This window comes from Calliphora vicina, chromosome 1 (assembly GCF_958450345.1).
Source record: "Calliphora vicina chromosome 1, idCalVici1.1, whole genome shotgun sequence".
Taxonomy (NCBI): Eukaryota; Metazoa; Arthropoda; class Insecta; order Diptera; family Calliphoridae; genus Calliphora; species Calliphora vicina.
In genome coordinates, this window is record NC_088780.1 from 57145323 (window position 1) to 57168916 (window position 23594).

The following is a 23594-nucleotide window of genomic DNA, read 5'->3' on the forward strand; positions in this document are numbered from 1 at the left end:
GCTTTTCATATGTTTCCTGAATCAACAAAATAAGATCACAGCATTACAAGATATAAATACATAAACTTACATACATACTTTGTCACTTTTCAAAAATCGAAACTGACAAATAAAATCTCGAGTTTTTGAACAATTTAAAATGGAAATGGCCATATGGTATGTGTGTGTGACAAAAATTAACAAAATCTGAAATGACAAAGTAAATTTGTGGGTGATGGACGGTGGAATGAATGACAGAAGTCTATACCCAAACGTTTCATCAAATAATCGATTTTCGGATTAATTTTTAGCTTTTGGTAGTTGATTTTTGTAATTTCTGTAGTTTTATTTTTCCCTGTAAACCTTTAATCAAATTATTTGGGTGATTTTTTTTACTTTTGTTAGTTTTATTGTTATATTTATAATTTACGTTATGAATCGAAATTAAAAAATTTAATAAAATTAAATATAAGTTCGTGAGTATATTTATATTTATCAAATACTTTTTGTGTATAATAATTCCCCAGTTGGCATCACTGCTTCGTGTAAAAAATATCTCCCCTGTTATCGTTGAATCGAAAAAAAAACTCTCAGCTCGTTTTTTTTTTGTTGTGTATATGTATAGATTGTTGTTGTTGGTGTGGTGGGGTTGAATCAAAAATAAAATGAAAAAAAAGAGTTGTACAAAGCAAGCCTTTTGTTATTGTATATCATATACACATTGTTGTTGTTGTTTAATGATTAAAGTTTTTCTGCTTCTTCTTCCTACACTTTAGCTTCTTCTTGTTTTAAGTGGTTTGATGTTTTTTAGTGCCCTAGTCCCAAGTTATCTGACTTAGTAGTGTGAGTATGTAGTTTTTTTGTTATATTTTTGCCATCTTTATTTCCTTCTTCTTTTTGTTTAATACTCTTTTTTCTGATTTTAACTATAGACAGAATAAATTAAAGTTTTTATAGATTTTTTGCATTTAAATAAAATCTATATTTTTATTTGTTCTTCTCTGCTCACGTTTTAAACAAAATTTTTAATTTTTTAAGCTAATCTTCATATCCAGATCTTTTGCCTTATAAACGATTAGGTTTTTCTTGGTTTTGGAACTGTTTTAAATAAAATTAGTTTGACTTTGTTTAATATGTATGTATTTCAAATGTGTGTCTGATTGTTAGAATCTAAATATTTAATCAAATATTAATGTAATTTAATAGTTAATTAAATGACGTACTGTATTATTTCCATTCAATTGCGATATTATTTTAGTTGCATTTGTTACTTTCTTTGTATTCCCAACAGTTAGGAAAATGTTTTCAATAAAAAGATTAATACCAAATATGTCTATAGAAAATACAATCTTAGAAATTGACTATTAAAAAATATTGAACAGAATGTGATAAATTTTCTAAAGAAAATAATCTCAGCAGAATCATAGACATTTTCTATGGAAAATATTCAACAGAATGTGAGAAATTTTCTATGAAAAACATTGAACATACTGTGAGATTTTCTATAGAAAAGAATCTGAGAAATTATCTATAGATGATATGAAACAAAAATTAGAAATTTTCTATACAAAATATTCAACAAATGTAATAAATTTTCTAAATAAAAAAATTTGCAGAATGTGAGACATTTTCTATAGAAAATATTCAGTAGAATCCGAAAATTTTTCTATAGAAATATTCAACAGAATCTGAGAAATTTTCTTTCGAAAACATTCAGCAAAATCTGAGAAATTTTCTTCAAGAAACATTCAACAGAATCTGAGATACTTTCAATGGAAGATATTCCACAGAATAGGAGAAATTATCTCAAAAAAATTATATTCTGCAGCATTTGTGGATTTGCCAATAGAATTTGTGAGATATTGTCTGTAGAAAATGTTTACCAAAAGCTCATTTATTTAGTTTTAATCAGCAAAATAGTTATTACATTCTATATTTATAGAGCATTTTGATATATGAATGTATTTACGAAAGTATTAATTCTATGAAGTAAAACTAAAATGTATCATTAGCGTAACTATGTGAGAAAAAAACAACTTTAGAACAGTATTTCTAATTAAAAGAAAGAACGAAAATAAATGTATACTTGTTGCAACAGAGTCAGCAGAAGAAACTCATCGACAACACAAGATACTGAAAAAAATACAAACAAAAATGGATAAATTCTGCAAATAAAATAGAATAACGCATTGAAAGCTCATTATAACAGCTCTAGATGTATGAATATTTTCAATTGCAACTGCAATTGCAGTAAATATGTTTGTAAGTAGATGAAGAAACTCAAACTTCCACAACTGAACTATTCAAAGAAAGACACAGAGCATTTATTTCTCCATCAGCAAATGGCCAGGAAGGCAGGCAGGCGGCAGCCAGAGAGACACATAGACAGACAGACGGACAGAAATAAATAAAAATAAATACCTTCTACATCTTCTTGCTTATATGGCGGAAAAATCTAGAATTAGTTTGCAGAAGAGCTCTCATACAAAGAACAACGTCGACGACGACAACGATCATTTTTGTTGCATTCAGACTTGCAACTTTTTGTTTTGTTTTTTATTTTACTCATTTCAAAAAAAAAAATAAAATAAAATCTATATATAAAAATACCTGAACATAAAGTATAAAAGAAAACTTACTAAATAAATACTTAAATGTGCAAATTTTGCACTTTAAGTGGTGTGGATTTTGTGGTATGTTTGCATGCTACCTATACAATAGGAGTAGAACATGTGTTGCATGCTGTATTTTTCTTATATTATACTTCAAATTACTGTCTATTTACTGGCAACAAAAAAGGGAAAAATGAATTTAATATGCGATAATAATCATGTTGCATATTTAGCAAACAGGATGTGCAACATTGTTTTCTAAATTCTGTATAAAGAAAACGCTTCAGTAGAAAAACTAGATCAGAAGAAAAAATTGCTCAGCAATCGTCAACTTTTCTATAGAAATACTTCATTTCTACGGACATTTTTAAATATTTGCTAAACCTAACCCATAATTAATATTCCAAAAATGTTTGATTTCTCTGCACCTTCTTTCACCTGGGAAATTATCTCTCAATGAGCCATGAGTAAATAAAATACATATATTGAATTTCATTATCAATCATATCTATTGGCAATCGTTAATACAGCTATTGACAAACAATGATTTAATTATAGACAAAACGAAAAGAAAAAAAAACGATTTAATTGAATCAATTGCACAGCAGAGAGAAAATAAACTAATTCTTATCGTAGTAGATAATAAACGGCTATAATAAACCAACGAAAATGCCAATGTACATTGAAATGTTTAACAATAGATAATTTAATTAGCAATAACTACTAAATGGTAGTTACTTACCGCTGCGGCATTGCGTGAGGCGGCTGCGGCAGCTGCAGCTTGATTATTCATGTATTGATTCTGTTGCATCATGCCCAAAGCAGCGGCAGCATGTGGTTGTCCTCCCAGATAGACCAATTCGCCGGGACCAGGTTGTCCGGGTTGTGGTGGCTTTGGTACACCCACACCATTCATTCCCACACCAGGATGTACGCCTGGATGATCATAAATGTTGCCAGTGGCACCTTGCATTGCTGGTGGCAATTGCATATGAGTCATGCCTGCTGCTATAGCAGCAGCGGCGGCAGCAGCAGCAGCTGGATTGTTCATGGCGTGATTGAGAAGATTCGAATTGTATTGATGAGATTGCATTTGGGATGGATGTGGGGGACCATGCTGTTGATGTTGGGGATGTGGTGGCTGCTGATGAGCCGGATGTGGTGGCTGCTGTTGTTGTTGTTGCTGCTGCTGTTGTTGTTGCTGCTGTTGTTGTTGTTGTTGCTGCTGTTGTTGTTGTTGCTGCTGCTGTTGATGATGCTGATGTTGAGCAGCTGCAGCTGCGACTTGTGACATCATTTGATTATGTTTAGCGACGGCAGCAGCCTGTTGCATGGCAGCCATACCAGCGGCAGCAGCTGCGGCTGCTGAATTACTCATTTGATTTGGGCCACCCATTGAAGGATGTAAACCACCATTAGTGCCCATACTACCCATGCCACCGCCCATGCCAATGGGACCAATTGTACCGGGACCACTACCAGGTGGTCCACCAGGCGCAGCATTGGCTGGATTCATTGGAGGATTGTACTTCCATTTATCGGGATTCTATAAGGAGAATTGAATAATATGATAATTATATAGATAATTCATAGTATGTATTATGGCTTAAGCATAAACTTTGCTCATAAAATGAAATGTTATTGATGCTTTTGGGCTTTTGATGAAAAGAAACAATTGTCATTCGAATGAAAATTGTTCGAATAATCACGAAAAAAATTATTTTATTCGAATGAAAATAAAATTTCATGTTTGGAATAAAAAATGCTCTAAAAATAATACAGTGAGGCCTCGATTAACCATGATTCGATTATCCGGCAACATCAATTATCCGTGAAAGAAAAAGAAACAAATTTTGGATCGATTTCAACTTTTTTGCATCGATTAACCGTAATTACCTCAATTATCCAGGATTATAAGCAACATTTATTCGATTGTTTTTGAACAACAAACACAATGTGAATAAAACGAAAAAGATGAATTCCCCATTCGAAACTGAAAATATTTAAAGACGGCTGAAGAACCAAAAGTTCTGGATTAATAGTGAATGAAAAGGCTAAAATATTCCACTCAAAATTAAACAAACAAGCGACATGGAATTCACAAACTTAGGAAAAAATCTTCAGCTGATTATATAGCTGCTACAATTCATATAAATACAATAGAAAAACTCAGCAATGAGCGATTTATACAATTTTCCAAACCAAATGTGACGTCTTTGATCCAAACGATGGATCAGTGTGCAATATGGAGCTTTAAATGTCATCAATAGTGCAAAAACTATTCACGTCAATCAATATATAATAATTAAGGAAAGCGTTTAACATCACGAAAGCACTGTTGTCAATTAATAACGCTTGGAACACTGTTACTTCTGCAGTTTTGAAAAATGCGTAGAATAACTTACTCTGCCCAGAAAATGAAATGCTGTGGGCATATGTCCGAAATTTAATAAAATCCTTATATTATTTAAACATGTACATAAAATCCTTTAAAAAATTACTCAAAATTGGTACTCAATTAACCGGGAAAATTGATTATCCAGAATGCTTCCGGTCCCGACCAATACGAATAATCGAGGTCCCACTGTAATATGAAATTTAATTCAGAATTTTTTGAAATTGAAAAGAAAAAAATTAAAAAAACTACGATGGGTTGATATTTCATTGGCCAAAACATAAGCAACTAATTGCTTCGAAAACTTTTATGTCTATAAAACTTAATATTTGGTGGCAAATCTCATATTTTCAATGACGGCCTTACATCGGCAAAGCAGTGAAGCTGTCAAATTGGCAATAAAATTTGCAGGAATAGCGTTCCAAGCATCTACCAATCCTTGAAACATAATATCTGAATTAGTGCAATTTTCGGGATCGATTCTTTAATTAACGATTTCCCAAAGGTTCTCAATGGGGCTTAGATCAGGTAATTGTGGTGGCCATTCCATTACCGAAACTCTTTCTTGTGCTAACCACGATTTAACAACATGTGAAGAGTGGTTGGGGTCGTTATCGTACTGAATAACTCATCGAAGAGGCATATTATCCTCAGAATTTGGAAGCATTACTCTTTCCAAGATGTCTCTATAGATAAATCCATCCACTATTTCATTAATTTTGAGCTATGGGCCAACTCCAGCAGCAGAAAAAAGCCCCCATACCATTACGTTACATCCTCCATGTTTCACTGTCCATTTGCAGTATCGCGCTTGAAGCCGCGTGTTAACTGGTCGTCTTACGTAACACATGAAATCACTTCTGATGATATTAAATTCGGATTCGTCGCTAAATAGGACAGTTGTCCATTTGTTTTCTGACCAATTTAAATGCTCCATAGCTAATTTCAAACGTTTCTTTTGATTACGTTTAGATATACGCGGTTTTTTACGGGTAGGGAAAACGTCGGTGAAGCATGCAGGATGCAACGTAATGGTATGGGGGTTGTTTTTCAGCTGCTGGAGTTGGCCCATTGCTCAAAATTATTGAAATAATGGATGGATTTATCTATAGAGACATCTTGGAAAGAGTAATGCTTCTAAATTCTGAGGATAATAAGCCTCTTCGATGAGTTATTCAGCACTATAACGACCCCAAGCACTCTTCACATGTTGTTAAATCGTTGTTAGCACAAGAAAGAGTTTCGGTAATGGAATGGCCACCACAATTACCAGATCTAAATAACATTGAGAACATTTGGGCAATCGTTAATAAAAGAATCGACACCGAAAATTGCACTAATTCAGATATTATGTTTCAAGGATTGGTAGATGCTTGGAACGCTATTCCTGCAAATTTTATTGCCAATTTGATAGCTTCACAGCCTTGCCGATGTAAGGCCCGTCATTGAAAATATAGGATTTGCCACGAAATATTAAGTTTTATAGAAAGAAATGTTTTAAAAGCAATTAGTTGCATATGTTTTGGCCAATGAAATATCAACCCATACGTAGTTTTTTAAATTTTTTTCTTTTCCATGCAAAAAATTCTGAATTAAATTTCATATTCTTATTTTTAAAGCATTAATTAAAAAATATTATAAGCAAATGAATATTTTTGTTTACATCTTAAAGTAGTTAAACCACTTTTGTAAAATTCTGTTGCTGGTTGCATATGTTTTGACCACCACTGTATGTTGTTCAACCTCCTCCATTTTCGAAATAACGATATATCTTGAAAATACGAGCTAACCTAAAAAAACGGTTAGCACCACTGAATTCAGCGTACCCTTACACACGTACCTTAACACACATTTATCATTAAAACTTTTAACCCAAGTATTATTTGATTTTTTTTTTGATCAAGCTACCATTATAAAGCATGTCAGTTATTCACCCCTATCGGCAATAACATGTGAAATTTTGTTCCCATGAAATATTCATTTCCCTCGAAGGGAAAATTGCTATCGGGAATATCACGATGAACTTTTCATTCACAATAGTTGATTTTGTTGGTAACAGCTGTTTATTGTTTACAAAATTCCATCTAAAAATTTCACAACAAGGGGAATTTTTTCACGTGAACAAAGTTGATGATCGAAAAAAGGAAAAGGGAAAATATTTCATGTGAAATATTGATTCGCGATAGGGGTGATTATGTTTAATGTCAATTATGTTCATTTGTTGTTAATTTGATTAAAATGAGTGACGAGAAAAAAGTGCGTACTAAAATTATTTAATATTTTCAACAAATCCAACTTGGTCCTACAAAAAGTTGGCCAAACAATCAAAGGTCTGCGTCAAACTGAGTCCAATGTTATTAAACAGTATCGGTAGAACGTGTCCGTTGATGTTTATAAAGTTAATAACTACAAAGCATTTACAAAATAGCTCCCAGCACATCCGGTAGGAAAGCAGTCCGGTTAGCTCAGTAGTCGGGCTATTTGGTACGAAAAGTTTAAGCCAATGCAGGTTTAAAAGCATACAAGGCTCAAGAAGTTCCTGGCAGGAAGTTTGCTAAAAATGTATGTATGGAACATTTTTCGCAGCTCTGGGTAAATTTTTTTATGTTGCAGATGCTCGAGGGAATGTTGAAATAAAGTTTAGGGACCAAAATCAGACAAAATTTCCCAAACAGTTCTTGGTATGGCAAGCAATATGTAGTTGCCGCAAAAAAGACAAAAATTTGTTACAAAGGGCCCTATAAATACCGAAATTTACATCAAGGAATGTTAACAAAAAAGGATGTTTCCACTCATAAGACTTCTAAATGTGTTGTCCACTTATTTTTGGCCTGATTTGGCATCTGTCACTATGGTAAGAAAGGTCTTGAGTAATACAAGAACAATAATGTGGTATTTGTACCAAGAGAGGCAATTCCTCCAAACTGCCTGGAGCTGAGACCAATGGAGAGATATTGGGCTCTTGTTAAAAGTGAATTGAAGAGCACAAAAAATGTGTCCAAAAGTGTGGTAGATTTTAAACTGAGATGGACAACCTGTTCGAACAAAGTGACATAAAGCACTATGAAAACAATAAAGGAAGGGTTTTCGAAAAATGATCAAAATTTCATCATGAATGATTAGAACTATTAATATAATTTTTTTTTGTAAATTGTAACCATAATTTCAATCAAATAAAAAAAGATTCAAAACTGTAAGTTTATTGGTTTCATTTTTATTAACATATACAGTCAGTGCATTTTTTTCATATGGTATTTTTTTGTATAAAAACAAAGTTTTAAATATCTATTATGTATTATTTTCATTTGTTAATATGTTTATTATTGATAAACAAATACTTTCAAAGTTAACCTATCTATAAGAGGAAACTTAAAATCAAAAAATATTTTAAGGTAGAAAATGAAACGGACAACACTAAAGCACCCCTTCAAGGATATACTATAAAAAAAAAATTTAATTAATTTTTTGTTGCAATTCCTTTGTTTTGGATGGCACAAGAACATCTCTTAGCATAGAAGATATTATGTTTTTATGGCGTTTTTCGATATTCCTTCCCAGGCTATTTTAACGGCATGAAATAAATAGTGAAAATTTCCGATCCTTATTTCAATAATTTGCACGATTTGTTTTCAAATTAATAATGTGCCACAAGTTCTCAATAGGATTAAGATCGGGAGATTGACCAGGCCAATGAAGAACTTGAATCTTATTGCTCTAAAGCCAAGTCTTACAAACTTTGGAGGTGTGCTTAGGATCGTTATCCTGTTGGAAGCTCCCTATAACTGGCATCTCTTCACTGGCATAAGGCAACATTACATCTTTCAATACATCACGGTACATGAACCGATCCATAATCTCATAAATTTTATGATTTGGCCCAAATCCTTGACCAGAAAAGCAACCCCAGACCATTACATTGCCTCCTCCATGTTTAATTGTTCCTTTGCAATACTTAGGATTCAGTCTTTCTCCTTTTGGTCTGCGTACACGCCTTATTCCAGCGGAACTTTTTAAGTTGTATTTGGATTCGTCAGGGAACAGTACTGTCTTTCATTTTAGGACACTCCAGTCGATGCGGGCTTTGGCAAACTTCAGTCTAGCTTACTTGTGCTTAACTGATGGAAATGGTCGTCAGCTGAATAAACGGGCTTCTACTACTATTCCCTAACGCATAATCTTAAACTTGTTCTTACTTGACTAGCGGATGCTGTACAATCTTTTTGTATTGCTCTTTTGATCAAGGAATCAGCATATCGTGTGGTTTTACACGAACTACATTCAGAATGCACCGGTGATATGCGGCCAGTCTTAAACAATTTTGAAACGAGCCAGAAAATAACTGATCTGTTAATTGAATATTTTTTACTCAATTCATGTAGTGATAAGCCCGTCTTCCAGTCTTCAATAACTTTAATTTTAAATTCACTGGAGTACTTGTTCCTTGTCATTGTTTTTTTTAACAATAAACTGTATAAAACTTAAATTTTACACACTACGCCTTCCATTATTTTTATCTTTTGGAATTTTTAAATGCATTCATTGTGAGTTCCGATAACTCACATTGCAAATATGCAGTACCGAATCAAATTTTTAAACATCTTATAAGAGGGTGCTTTTGTTTTGTCCGTTGCGTTTTGAGTTTTTATATGATATATCATTTTAAATTAATTTTTAATAAAATTATCTTTTACTAAATGAATATTAAATGAACATTAACAATATTAGTTAATAAAATATATACATCCCAAAAAAGCCGTTTTTATCAAAAAAATTATGATTTGAAAGAATTCATTGAGGGGGTGCTTTAGTTAAATGAGTTAAAACTCAACAAGATCGGTCAAGAACTCTCGGAATTAGAGGGTCAACATTTGACATTTTGGCCAAACATTTGATTTTTCTCATCCATGTAACTTATTACCTATTGTTCTTAGCAAAATGTGTCCCAAATAGTACACATAGCTATTTCTGCAATCTTTCGAAAAAAATATTAAAAAAAAAAATAAAAAATGTTTAATATTTTTTTTCCGAAATCAAAAACTTTTTTGATTTTTTTTTTTTTAAATTGGTCCTTTTTTTCTTTCTTAAAATAAAGCGTAGATATTTTCCTTGAGGACCTATTTTGTCGCTTAGTGGGATGCGAGTTCGAGAAGAAAGCACTTAAAAGAAATGACCTAAGCTTTCATTTGAGCAAAAAAAAATTTAAAAAGAAGGCCCATTTTGGAAAAAAAAGTTCTATTTAGCTAAAAAAAAATCAAAAATTGTATATCTTGAGTTACAAAACATTTATTTTGCTATATATCCCACTCGCATCCCACTAAGCAACCAAATAGGTCTTAAAGGAATAGACCCAAGTATTCTTTGGATCGAAAAAAATATTTTAAAAATTGCCCATTTATAAAAAGTTAGATTTTGCAAAAAAATTAAAAATTGCATATTTTAAGTTACAAAACATTTATTTTGATAAATATACCACTCGCATCCCACTAAGCGACTAAATAGGTCTTCAAGGAAAATATCTGAGCTTTCTTTCTGTTGAGCAAAAAAAAAAATAAAATTAAAAAGAGGGCCCATTTCGAAAAAAAAAAAGTCAACAAAGTTTTTGATTTTGCAAAAAAAGTCAAAAATTCCATGTTTTGTTACAAAACATTTATTTTTGATAGATATCGAACTCGCATCCCACTAAGCGACCAAATAGGTCCTCAAGGAAAATATCTAAGTTTTATTTTAAGAAAAAAGGGCCCATTTTGAAAAAAAAATCCAAAAAGTTTTTGATTTCGGAAAAAAAAAGTTTAAAAATTTGTTATTTTTTTTAAATATTTTTTTTCGAAAGATTGAAGAAATAGATATGTAAACTATTTGGGACACATTTTGCTAAGAACAATAGGTAATAAGTTACATGGATGAGTTAAATCACATGTTTGGCCAAAATGTCATATTTTGACCCCCTCTAACTCCGAGAGTTCTTGACCGATCTTGTTGAAAAATTGTGTCTGAATTACTATACAATAGGTCAAACCTTGGTGCAAATTTCATCGGAAGACATCGATTTTAAAAGTTAGTTCACTTGACGTGAAATATAACACCAATAAATACAAGATTACCAACTCCTTCGGAAGACATGCAGCTTAAAGCTTCCTCCAAACCATACGACGCCCTTGGAATCAAAAGTGTTGCATTTTCTTTCGACAGATTTATGGGGCTAATTAACTTCCGAAATAACCAGCTAACATATTTTTTTAATTTTTTCAAAAAAAAAAACTACAAATTCGGAAAATGTTGAAAAAATTAAAAAAAATATATGTTTGCTGGTGAAATGCACACAAATTTCTAAAGTTTACTTAAATAGCATAGGGTGAATGCACCAGTAGTCGGCAGTTTAACTTTTTTTCAGTTTTTAAGGTGGTACCCTTATGAGTGTGAAGATGGTATTAGGATGTTAATCGGTTATTGTTGCTTAATAATTTGTATAGTTTTAGACTCTTTTCAATCTTATATTATTAAATTTGAGTAATTTACGTTTTTTTAGAAAACAGGTGCCCGAAGTCGGCACCTACCCCTAATGCCGGCATTTTATGACCCTATTATCGGCATTGAATTTTTAATAAATAAAATAATAAAATCGTAAAAGTATTCATGTTATTTTTTATTTAAAATGTCAGCAATTTAAAAAAATAATATGTATTAAAAAACCTAGATTAGTGCATTTGAGGTGAAAACTCTACATTTTTCAGACAATCAGCATCTGTGTCCAAATCTTTTTTGCATGTGCCACAAACTTGTTTTTTCTTTTGACTATATGGACCCATTCATTAACGAAGCGCCTAAGGAATTTTTAACTAATCGTGTTAGCAACTGTTGAGCTTGATGGAGGACTGACTATATTCGTTGAAAGCGGTTTGTTAAAGAATTGGTTGGGAATGGACTTAAACAGTTAAAATTCTGAAACGAAGTATCGTTATCATTATTTGTTGATGCATTTGGAGATCAGCAGTGAACGGGTTTCAACGCTATACTATGGTTGAACGCGAAACACCAATTTTATACTGACACCTAATACCGAAATCGAAAATTTTGTTCCTAATGGCGGCATCAATTAAAATAACCCAAATATGATTACTAACTTATTTTAGTTGGCCTTGCCACTAAAAAAAATACTTAAAAAACAGGCACTATCGAACCTGTTGAAAAATGGTCACTGAATGAGGACAAATCTAGATCAAAATACTCATCTCAAGTTAAAGTTCTTTCTAGATCAGCTGAGAATCAGTTGATATTCAACTGGCTTATAAGTGCGTTTTTTTACCGTAACTCAAGATTTTGGAGGTGACTTGTAGCATAGTGTTATCAATTGCATTTTTTTTGTAATATCATGTATGAACGAAAAACTAATTTTGCCTAAAAATACTTATGTGCTGTTTTTTAATAGCGAACGAGTGATTTGAGTGGACGTTTTACAAGTATTTTGTTTTTGTTACAATAACAAAACACATGTTAAATTTCCACTCAAAGTACTCGTTCGCTATAGAAAAACAGCATATTAAACAAAATAGTTTTGCGATAGACTGTATGAGTTTTTTTTTTTTTCTTCAAAATGTTGTCAGCATTATTTAGGAAAAACCGAATGTATCAATCCAAAAAAAATATATAAAAATATAGGGATTTAAAAAAATAAAAATTATTAACCGTATAATACCAATACAAAAGTACTTACATCAATGGTATGCTCATCCCCACATGCCCAACGTGCTTGTTTTTGGGCAAATTGAGCAGCATATTCGGCAGCTGCAACATCATGTATACTGCCGCCTGAATTGCCTACACCCTGCTGCATACCGCCAGGTGAGGGCCGCGGGAACACGTAACCCACTGCGGCGGCAGCAGCAGCAACATCATCTTGAGTGCGCGGTACAGATTGATCAACACCGCCGCGCACTTGTCTATCATCGTTACTGCCCAATAACTTCATGTGTATTGTATGCTGTTGTTCTTGCTGTAGATGCTGTTGTTGGAGTAGTTGAGATGAACCTTCTACAGCTGCCGAGCTACAGGAGGACAACGAATTTGATGTTTGAGTTTGTGGTACAGCCGATGCGGGCAAAGTTGATAAAGATGTTGGGGCTAATAGAAAATTATGCAGAGATTGCCGGTGATATTGTTGCTGAAGCTGTTGCTGCTGATGATGATGTTGTTGTTGTAACGTTGAATTGGATGGCGCTGTTTGGGGTGACTGGTGGTGATGATGAGCCGTCGAATAGTAGGGCGATGGTGATGACGATGATGTTGGCTGATAATGTGTAGAAGACACCGTGGACTCAATGGGGGCAAAGGATATTGCAGTAGTCGATAGCAGCTCTATTTTGAGGCCGTTATTTTACACAAGGATAGGGATAATTAAAATTAAATTTTTTTTTTTATTAATTCAATGCAAATATTTTGTTGATTGGCAGCACAATTTACCCAACAAATTTGTTTAAATTATATTTTGTTTTGCTAATTTGAATACAAAATTTGCAATATTATGCTTTGCGTGTTTTTTTTTTGTTGTTATTTTCTTTATGTTCTCACAAAATTTATTTGTTATTATAGAGATTTTTCAGATTTACACAATTGTTGTTTTTTTAATACACGTTAAACGTTACGATTTTATAATTACCGAACGCGTTCCCGGGGAGTTTTTGTTATTTTTTTTACAAGAATGTTCCTTTATTAAAGTTAAATTGTTGACTTATTTTGTACACAAATTTTAACTTAAAATTATTATTTTTATTTTTTATAATTACACAATGACAAGGTGGTAAATGACGAACGACGACAACAACGATAAATGCGGTGCTGCACACATTAAAAGATGACAATGGTTTATTTTCCTTTTTTTTGTTTATTTATTATTTATTTTTGCTTTCGATTTGTCTTTACATACATGCATGTGTGTGTTAGACAAGAAACCGTTATATTTTACTTTATGTCAATTGAATTTCTCTTTATTCTCTTACAATATCGCACCGCGTAATAGAAGAGTGCTGTTAGTGATGGTTTTTAATACAGAAGAATAATGATGGCTCAGTAATGATATTATTTATATTATAAACTCTTTTTTTTACAAAGATGTTGATTGATATTTAATTTGAATAAAAACTAATTTTTTTATACACAAAATTTTTACACTGCAAAGAAAAGAGAAAAGAAATAAGTTGCAACATTAGTTTATTAACTATACAAGAAATTATCATAGTAAATATAAAATTATACTAGGTAGTTGCGTGGTATAACATCAGAGTTGTATTTGCATTGAAATTCAAATTAACTAATTTCTTTATTACTAGTACTGATGTCAAAATCATACCTATGACTAGTTTTTGATATTCTATAATCGATATAAGTCGTGCGTTAAGAAATATGTGAAAATATCTGTAATATTTTAATTACTAGTATAGAACATGGTACAATCAGTTACCAGGTTCAATTATTAGAGAGAGTTTCCAATGATCACCCATATTTTCTGTATTGCGAAGGGACTTTAAACTGGGGTATATCGAACACCGGATTCGCTAAATCACCTTTCCTGTATATCAAAATTTTCCGAAGTACTGTCATATAAATTCAAAAAGGAATTTTTGGTTCACAATGTTAATAATCAGTACTATACTGTGTATCATATTAAAGTTATTTTTAAGCACTATTCAATGATACCTATAATGATCAGATTATTTTCCAAATATATGAGAAATTTACTATTACATACATACATATATATATTGATGAGAGCTAACAACACCAAAACAATTATTAAAATAAAAGCTGTTTCGATGATCTTGATTTATGCCGTAAATTGATATTTGAAATTGAAAATTTTGGAACAAAAATTTAAATTCAATTATTTTTTTTTTTCATTATCATTCGTTTGACGTTATAGGGAACTGCAAACATAATTACTTAAGCCGAAGAAATAAATTTATTTCGGAAGATAATTGATTATTGATCGTCTAGCAAATGCTATAATTTTTTTGTAAGTCTAAACTCCAATTCTCAATTTCATTAGTTCATAACTAAACTTTTCACATTCTAATTTTTTTTCCATTTGTTAATTTTAAAAACTACCTAGGTACCTATCACCTATTTTTAATAATACTTTTATCTGAAGTTGACACATAATTAACTGCACTGAACCTCAGAAAAGCTAACAGATTTTTTAATAAATGTTTTTTATACCTACCTAGGTATTAACCCTTTAATGCATATTTTTGTCAATTGTCTACATTCCAGTTCCACTTAATTTTAGACGAATATAAGATTGATACTAATTCAGAAAAATCAAATGGAGTACGAAAAGTTTCAGCTAGCGAAATTCTAAATCAAACTAAAGCTAAATGAAATATAATAAATAAAAATCTACTAAATTTTTGATACTTTATAGAAAAATAAAAGTGAAAATCATGCATTTAAGGGTTAAAGTTAAAATTTTGACCGAAGTGGTAAATAATTCTATAGTGGGACGGAGGGTTTTCTCACCGGTTACCTACATATTGTATATCGAAAAGCTGATTCGCATAATAATCACCCTTATCGTGGTTTGCGTAAACGTCATACGCCTACGACAGTTTCGTACTAGATTAAAGAAACAGTTTGCATTTTATCTTAAATCTAGTACGAAACAGTCGTAATCGTAAGACGTTTACGCCAACCACGTTTTAGTTGAAGGAAAATGTTTTCATCTCCGACACATACAGTATCGGCCATAACTAAAGCACCCCCTCAGTGAATTTTTTCATATATTTTCTTTTATAAAAACAAAGTTTTAAATTTCGATTATGTATTATTTTCATTTGTTAATATGTTTATTATTGATAAACAAATACTTTTAAAGTTAATCTTTCCATATGTGGTAACATAAAATCAAAAAATATTTTAAGGTAGAAAATTAAACGGACAAAACTAAAGCACCCTTTGATGGATAAAATATGGCACTAATTTTAATTACTATTTTGTTGCAAATCCTTTGCATTGGATGACACAAGCGTGATGTGCTTGTGTCATCATGCATAGAAAATATTAAGTTTTTTATCTTGTCTTGCAATATTCCTTCCCAGGCTATTTTAACGGCTTGAAATAAATCGTGAAAATTCCCGATCCTTATTTCGGCAATTTTCACGTTTTATTTTCATATTAACAATATCCCTCAAGTTCTCAATAGGATTGATATTGGGAGATTGAGGAGCCCAATGAATAACTTGAATTTTATTGCTCTGTAGCCAAGTCTTACAAATTTTGGAGGTGTGCTTAGGATCTTTATCCTGTTGGAAGCTCCCTTTAAGTGGCATCTCTTCACTGGCATAAGGCAACATTACATCTTTCAATACATCACGGTACATGAAATGATCCATAATCCCATTAATTTTATGAATTGGCCCAATTCCTTGACCAGAAAAGACACCCCAGACCATTACATTGCCTCCTCCATGTTTAGTTGTTCCTTTGCAATACTTAGGATTCAGTCTTTCTCCTTTTGGTCTGCGTACACGCCATATTCCATCGGAACTTTTTAAGTTGTATTTGGATTAATCAGTGAACAGTACTGTCTTCCATTTTTGGTCACTCTAGTCAATGTACGCTTTGGTAAACTCCAGTCTAGCTTTCTTGTTCTTAGCTGATATAATGGGTTTTTTTGCTGGTCGTCAACTAAATAATCCGACTTCTACTGCTCTTCAACGGATTGTACTTTCGCTAACGCATAATCTTAAACTTGTTCATACTTGATTAGATTATGCTATAGGATATTTTTGAATTGCTCTTTTGATCAAGGAATCATAATATGGTTTTTTTTCGCGGACGTCCTCCAGAATTCACCGTTCATATGCAACCAGTCTGCAAAAACTTTGAAATGAGCCTGAAAAAAACTGATCTGTTAATTGAAAATTATTTACTTAATTCATGTCGTGATAAACCCGTCTTCCAGTCTTCAATAACTTTAATTTTAAATTCACTGGAGTACTTTTTCCATGCCATTGTTTTTATTACAATAAACTGTATAAAACTTAAATTATACACACTACGCCTTCCTTTATTTTTATCTTCTGAAATTTTTAAATCCATTCGTTGTCAGTCCCGTCAATTGACAATGCAAATATACAGCGTAGTCAAATTTTTAAACATCTTATAAGGGGGTGCTTTTGTTTTGTCCGTTGCATTTTGTGTTTTTATACCTATGATTTATCATTTTAAATTAATTGTTCATAAAATTATCGTTTACTAAATGAACATTAACAATATAAGTTAATAAAATATATACAAATCAGAATTCAAAAAAGTATTTTTTATCAAAAAAATTATGTTTTGAAAAAATCCATAGAGGGGGTGCTTTAGTTATGGCCAATACTGTAGGTACGACATTTATTACTCTATAACTTCTAAACCAAATGAGACCAAAAATCAATTTACACCATTATTCTTAGAATCTAAAACACTAATGTTAAAAAAATTTAAAAAAATTAGACAGGGTCTTAGGTATATTTAATCCCATTTATGCTTTCAGAACAAAATGTTTGAATTAATACCTATATTTACTTATTTATTCGAAACACTGTGATATAACAAATAAGCAATAATAACGGTAGTAAATCAATTCAGTGCTTTTCAAAACAACTCTGTAGAAATTCTGCCAAATCGTTAAGTATCGAATTGTCAAAAATAAAGCAATAAACTCGGATTTTTTTCAACAGAAATATCTGGGAATAGGTATATCTTTTCGGTAATAAACAAAATTAAATTAATTCAATACCCAGGTATGTAATAATTATTAAAACTAAAATAATAAACAGATAGAAGACAACTATTATACCCAAGTATGTATTAATATACATATGTACATATAGTATACACACAGAAAAACAAGTATAAAAAACAATAAACAGCACATGTTGCAAAAAAAAAAAACAAAACACAAAGAAAAAGGCGCCGCTTAACACAATGAATAAATAAATATAAAATTAAGTTAATTTAATAAACATTAAAAAGAGAATTTAATGAAAAACTTTAACTAACACAACAATCTCACAAAGAAATAATTTACAATTGGAAAATGGAATGAGACAAGAACAAATAACCCACCAACAATAAACTCACTCACTCGCACAAGAAAAAGGATAGCAAAAATTTACAAAAACAATGAAAAACAATAAAATAAAAAGAAGTGCAAAAATACATACGTATATGTAGTAGTAGTAGATAGATAGTATGGGAAAATAGAAATCTGAATGTAAAACAATGATGTTCATTTCATTGTGCTTTCGCGCTGAGTAACAACACACATATTCTTGTTCTCTTTAAAAGAGCGTAACAAATGTATCATTTTTTCAGAAATTCATTAAGCATTGTTGTTGGTTGGTTTTTGGACGAAGCAAAGCAAACACACGCGTTTCAATTACAAATGAACACAAAACAACAAAGTCAGAAATAAATAAAAAATTTTAGAGAATTTCGGTCGTATAATGTGTATTCTTTTATTTCCTTAAAATTTAAATTACATTCATTTAATAAATCGGTTATATCTGGCAAAAATTCTAAATCTAAACATTCTTTATTTTGTTCTTATTTTAAGTGTTTGACATTATGTTTGCTGGGTAGCTCTCTCACCAATACATCTTCATTTATATTTTTGAACATCACTGATGTAAAATAAAAAATGTCTCAACTAATAAGAATACCAAAATATAAAAGAAAAATCAAATAACAACAATAAACATCATATGTAGACAGACATCCAGTCATACATGCAGACGGGGAAAAAAAACTGGCGAGCAGGCAATGTCAACTGTGTAAAAAAATAACAAGGAGAGTATAAGATGAAAGAAGAAACAAAAACACAGAGAATGATGAGCAATTTAAAAAAAAATACATAAACAAACTAAAAAAGAACAAGGCAAAGATGGCGTCAAAAGAGAATAGATGGTAAATGACAGGAATTTTATGAACACCAGCAAAGATACAAAACACACGTAAATAATCAACAAAAGGATAAGCATAAAGTGAAAAAAAATCGAAGGGAACCCAAAAATCTTATTGGAATACATATTATGGAATGGAAAAAAATTATATTTTCTCTAAAATTCGTATCTGGTTTGTCCAAAAATCGTTTTAAACAAAAATATTATATGTTAGTTATACAATTGTAATAATGGAAAATAAACATTTAAATAAATTGATTTTTACCGTTTTTGTTGTTGTTGTTTTCGAGACGCGGCACTGCAGAGTGGCAATGACAAATTTATTTGATTATACTATGTTGTATGTATATATATGTATATAAAACACACAAATTTACACAATTGTATATCTTGAAACAATATAAAGAACCTTGTTTAGCACTTAGGCTTCTTTAGCATTTTAATTTTTATACAAATAAACAGTTTTCTTTGAATACAGACAAAACACAAAACCAAAGTTTTGTATAAAGATTTTTTCCAAAAATTTATATAAACTAAATTTACACTGATTTTTTCTATACACTTTACACGAAAAATAATTAAATTATAGTTGTATGACAAAATAAAAAAAATTTAATAATGGTCTTGGTTTATTTTTTGTAGTCAAACTATTCCTTGGGGTGGTGGTGTTATTAGCTCAATGTAGAAAAGTATCCACAAAATTTAATTATTCAACAATTTATGATTTCTTTTCTGAATAAGATTTTTATTTATTTTGCCACAATTTTATGAGTTTATTTTTAATAATTTCTTAACGATTTAGTTTTTTTATACAATTATTTACACAAAGACTTTATATTTTATCGGTTGAAGAAAAAATTCTTCGTCGCGAGAACACACACAAAATGCTTCTGTTCTGTTTTTCAGTTGCGCCGCCGTTGCCTGCCAGACATCGGGATTTGCGGTTTTTTCATTTGTATGTGTGTGTGCTCTAACTTTTGGTGTCTTTTCTTCATTTTATTCATTTCACTTATGCTCTGCCCTTATGGCTATTTGTTTTTGTGTTATTCTCTTGCAATTTCTCTCATTCTCTTTATGTCTCCCCTAATTTATGTATTCCACAGTGTTGCCATTTTAGTGCTTTTAGATTAATTGCTGGATAGGATAAAACGACTTATTGTAAACGATATATAAAACTCCCTAAACATTCAAGTACATTTACCCCCACCCAAATAGTTGAGATGGATCCGAGCCTGTAAAAGGTTCTCTATAAGGAAATATTTCTATTTCAAAATATGTATGTATTTATGTATGTATAAAAGTACAACCCAAGTCCACTATGAAGTAAAATTAATAATTTCATAGAATATAAAGTTATTTTAGATAAGAAAATATAATCATTATCGGGTTTGCTACAACCCCATCCTATGTATACAATATATGTATTCATCTATTTAACAAAAGAACTTTAAGAAATAGCATCCGAATTCAGACGAATTCGTTGGACAATTGAATAGCACTCAAACAGTTTACCAAGCTACTTCAAATGTATGTACATACAGACTCTAAATGTATATTTTTATATATACAATCTGGGTCTGGTACGGATCTTATGACATAGTGGTATGGAATATACTTTACGACCTATTCTCATAGCTTTCAGAGGAGTTCAAACACAAACATTGTGACACGAGATTTTTATATAGTACTAGTTGTTCCCCCCCGGCTTCACCCGGTAGCATTTACTAATGTTAGTTCTTCAAGTTTATCGAACCCACGCACACCAGCCTGTTCTTATTTACAAATAAAATATCTAAATTGTACTGCATACTTTAGGGAGCTTTTTTATTACAGTTGACTGGACTCACCAAAAAAAAAGAATTTCCGAGTTTTACCCGGAATTTTTGATTTTTTTTCTTTACAAACCATCTCCTGAAAATTTCGAATCGAATAAAAAAAATCAGCCAAATCGCTCCAGCCGTTCTCACGTGATGACATTACATACATGAACCATTTAATTTTTATATACATATATAGATTATATTTAACTCTGCACATTCAAGGCATTACAGTGAACATAGATTTTAATTAAAATGACAAATTAAATAAACAATACGCCAAAATTTTACATCCTAAAAAAATTATATTATAAATTATTTCTCATTTCTTAATACATCAATGGAAATACATACTTCATTATTTTATAGAAAAAAATAAATTTTTTCATACATTAGATTTATTTCTACATTATATATCGATAAATTGTCTAAGTTGCGATTTAAATTACCAAATGGTAAAACTTCGAGTTATTTGCCAAACAGTTTTGTATATTTGCAGCGAATTAAAATTTTTTTTTATAAAAATTAGTTTATATATTTTTATTGTACATCGTGAAAAAAATTGTGAACCCTTTTACCAAAGGTATAAGGATGAAATTGAAAAGAGTTAACTTTCAACAACCTTTCGATTTCATTTAGATCAACAAAATTGATGTCAAAGAAAATATAATTTTGTGCAGAATACCAGTACCAAAGTTTTTTTCTTAATTTTTATGCAAAAATTTTAAAATTAAAACCCCGATATTTTAAAAACAAGAGCTGCTCAAAAAAAAACTAAAGATAGTTTTGAAAATAAAATGTCCCATATACCTATATTTTATCAATTATATTTTACACAGAACCAAACCAAAAAGGCAACTTTGTTCCTCTGTGTTATTTATAAATTTATGTTGAACAATTTTTCCGTGTATGTACCAGCTTAGTTCACTAAAATCTAAATTCAGAATTATAAATGTCAGCATTTTATTCCATAAAACCATTCTCGACAACATAAAGTTTTCAGAGGCTACATTTGAATAGAATTCAATAAAGGAATTAATTTATAATAAAAGTATTTTGTAATAGATTTGAATTAAAGAAAATTTGATGGATTCTATAAAATTTGTATTCAATACCTTTGAAGTGACTAGGTATGAGATATATAAGTATTTTCTATCACATCTGTAATACCATTGAAATTTACTTTTTTACCTGGAAGTAAAAAATTACACTTGAAGTGACAACACTGGGGATTACACTTGTTTTATTCCATATATTTTATTGCTTGTGCTCTCTCTCAATTGTTGTAACCGCTCTGGTGTTGTTATGATAGACCCCAACAATGACCGGAGCAGTATATAATAGAAACAAACAACGTGAAACACATTGAAAATAGCGAATGAGATCTAATATTATGCGCACATTTTTTATAATGATTTTCAAATGAGCAAAACACACTCACACATTAAGTGCTACCACCTGGATGGTGAATTTTAAGGGTTAGGTAACTCTTTCTTTCGTTGTAAATTATTGTAAATTTTTTGTAATAATATTTAAATTACTAATTAAATATAAAGCGGCTGACTTTGTTTTATAATTTAGCTAAACTCATACATTCCATATTGTTTTAAGTCAAAATTCTCCTAGATTTCTTAAATATTAGTCTCTATAGACATTTGACCTAAAAACAAACACACCTTCGATAGCTCAGTTGGTAGAGCGGTGGACTGTAGTGATGCTAAACAAATGTAGAAATCCATAGGTCGCTGGTTCAAATCCGGCTCGAAGGATTTTTTTAATTATATTAAAAATAATTAAAATTCAAGAAATGTAGTTTGTTCAATGTGGAATTGAGGGATCTTTCGAAATTTAAGTATCTGTAATAGGTTTTCTCTTAATTTAAGAGTTATAAATTGTTCAGTTATTGAGATACATCTTTAATAATTTTTCATCATAAACTGTACTACATGTAGTACATGTAGTTCTTGTTTACAGGATACGTCACGTGTACTCAGTGAGTACTACTCACCAATACCTCATGGGGGATTGTGTGATCGCATTATTTTTTGCTACTATTTTTGAGTTATTGAATTTTTAATTTGAGATATTTTCATAGTGGCCGAATGGACAAGAATTATGTATAAAGTAATCCTTTGTGATAACTTCGAAATCGATGGAGGAAATTTTGATAAGTGAATATATGGCAAATATGCCTCTCATGTAATGCAGAACATGAAGGACAGAGTTGATTTTTATTGGCAAAAACATAAATTTTGCCATTAGTTTGTAAACATATCAAAACTAAGGTAGCCAAAATATGTAAACATATATATTTAATTTAATTTTTGAAAAAAAGTATTTTTTTATATTTGATCAGATATAAATGATCATAGCTAAATTATTATCGATAATGAACTGAATTTGTCTTTCTAATAGGGATCTCAATGTCCCCATAATACGCGAGGAGATCAAACTCTCCAGTCTAAAATACATTTCAAAACTAATGGATCATCCAAACCCCCTCGCCAGGGAGTTGCTGTCATTTGGGGGTCATAGACGACTGAGGCGATTGGAAACACTGGATCTGGCCAGATAATCATTTAACGAGCACTCATGTTGGACATTGCAGCGGCAATAACAACTTTAGTTTTAGTTTAGGTTAAGATTTAAATACTTATTTGTAAATTTCTAATAAGATTTAATAAAGACAAAAATACTGAAAAAAAAAACAGCAAAAATTACAGATCAATATATAAGTTTTGATTTAGTCATAAAAATGGCTAAATGAAAATAAAAAAGTCTAAAAAAATGGCTAAAGGCTAAATTGTGGCTAAACAAGATTGAAAAGAACTAAATTTAGCCAGAAAAGGGC

The 23594-nt window shown here is 30.9% G+C and overlaps 1 protein-coding gene and 1 non-coding gene across 6 annotated transcripts in view; one reads left to right on the forward strand and one right to left on the reverse strand.

Annotated features, from left to right (window-relative positions):
- Positions 1 to 13454, reverse strand: part of pum (pumilio) — a 560122-nt gene extending 546668 nt beyond the window's left edge. For 3 of the 5 annotated variants that reach the window (XM_065514286.1, XM_065514270.1, XM_065514279.1), the window contains exons 1-2: positions 12698 to 13453; positions 3334 to 4137 (exon numbers count right to left, since the gene is read on the reverse strand). In XM_065514286.1, coding sequence (XP_065370358.1) covers positions 3334 to 4137; positions 12698 to 12952 — 1059 coding nt within the window. In that variant the 5' untranslated portion in view covers positions 12953 to 13453. Of the gene's footprint in view, positions 1 to 3333; positions 4138 to 12697 lie in introns of all 5 variants that reach the window. The other 2 variants (XM_065514262.1, XM_065514295.1) reach the window with 2 other exon arrangements.
- Positions 13455 to 22418: 8964 nt separating this feature from the next.
- On the forward strand, positions 22419 to 22512 carry TRNAY-GUA (transfer RNA tyrosine (anticodon GUA)). Its single transcript has 2 exons — positions 22419 to 22455; positions 22477 to 22512. It is a non-coding gene; the product is annotated as a tRNA-Tyr (tRNA).
- Positions 22513 to 23594: the final 1082 nt, after the last annotated feature.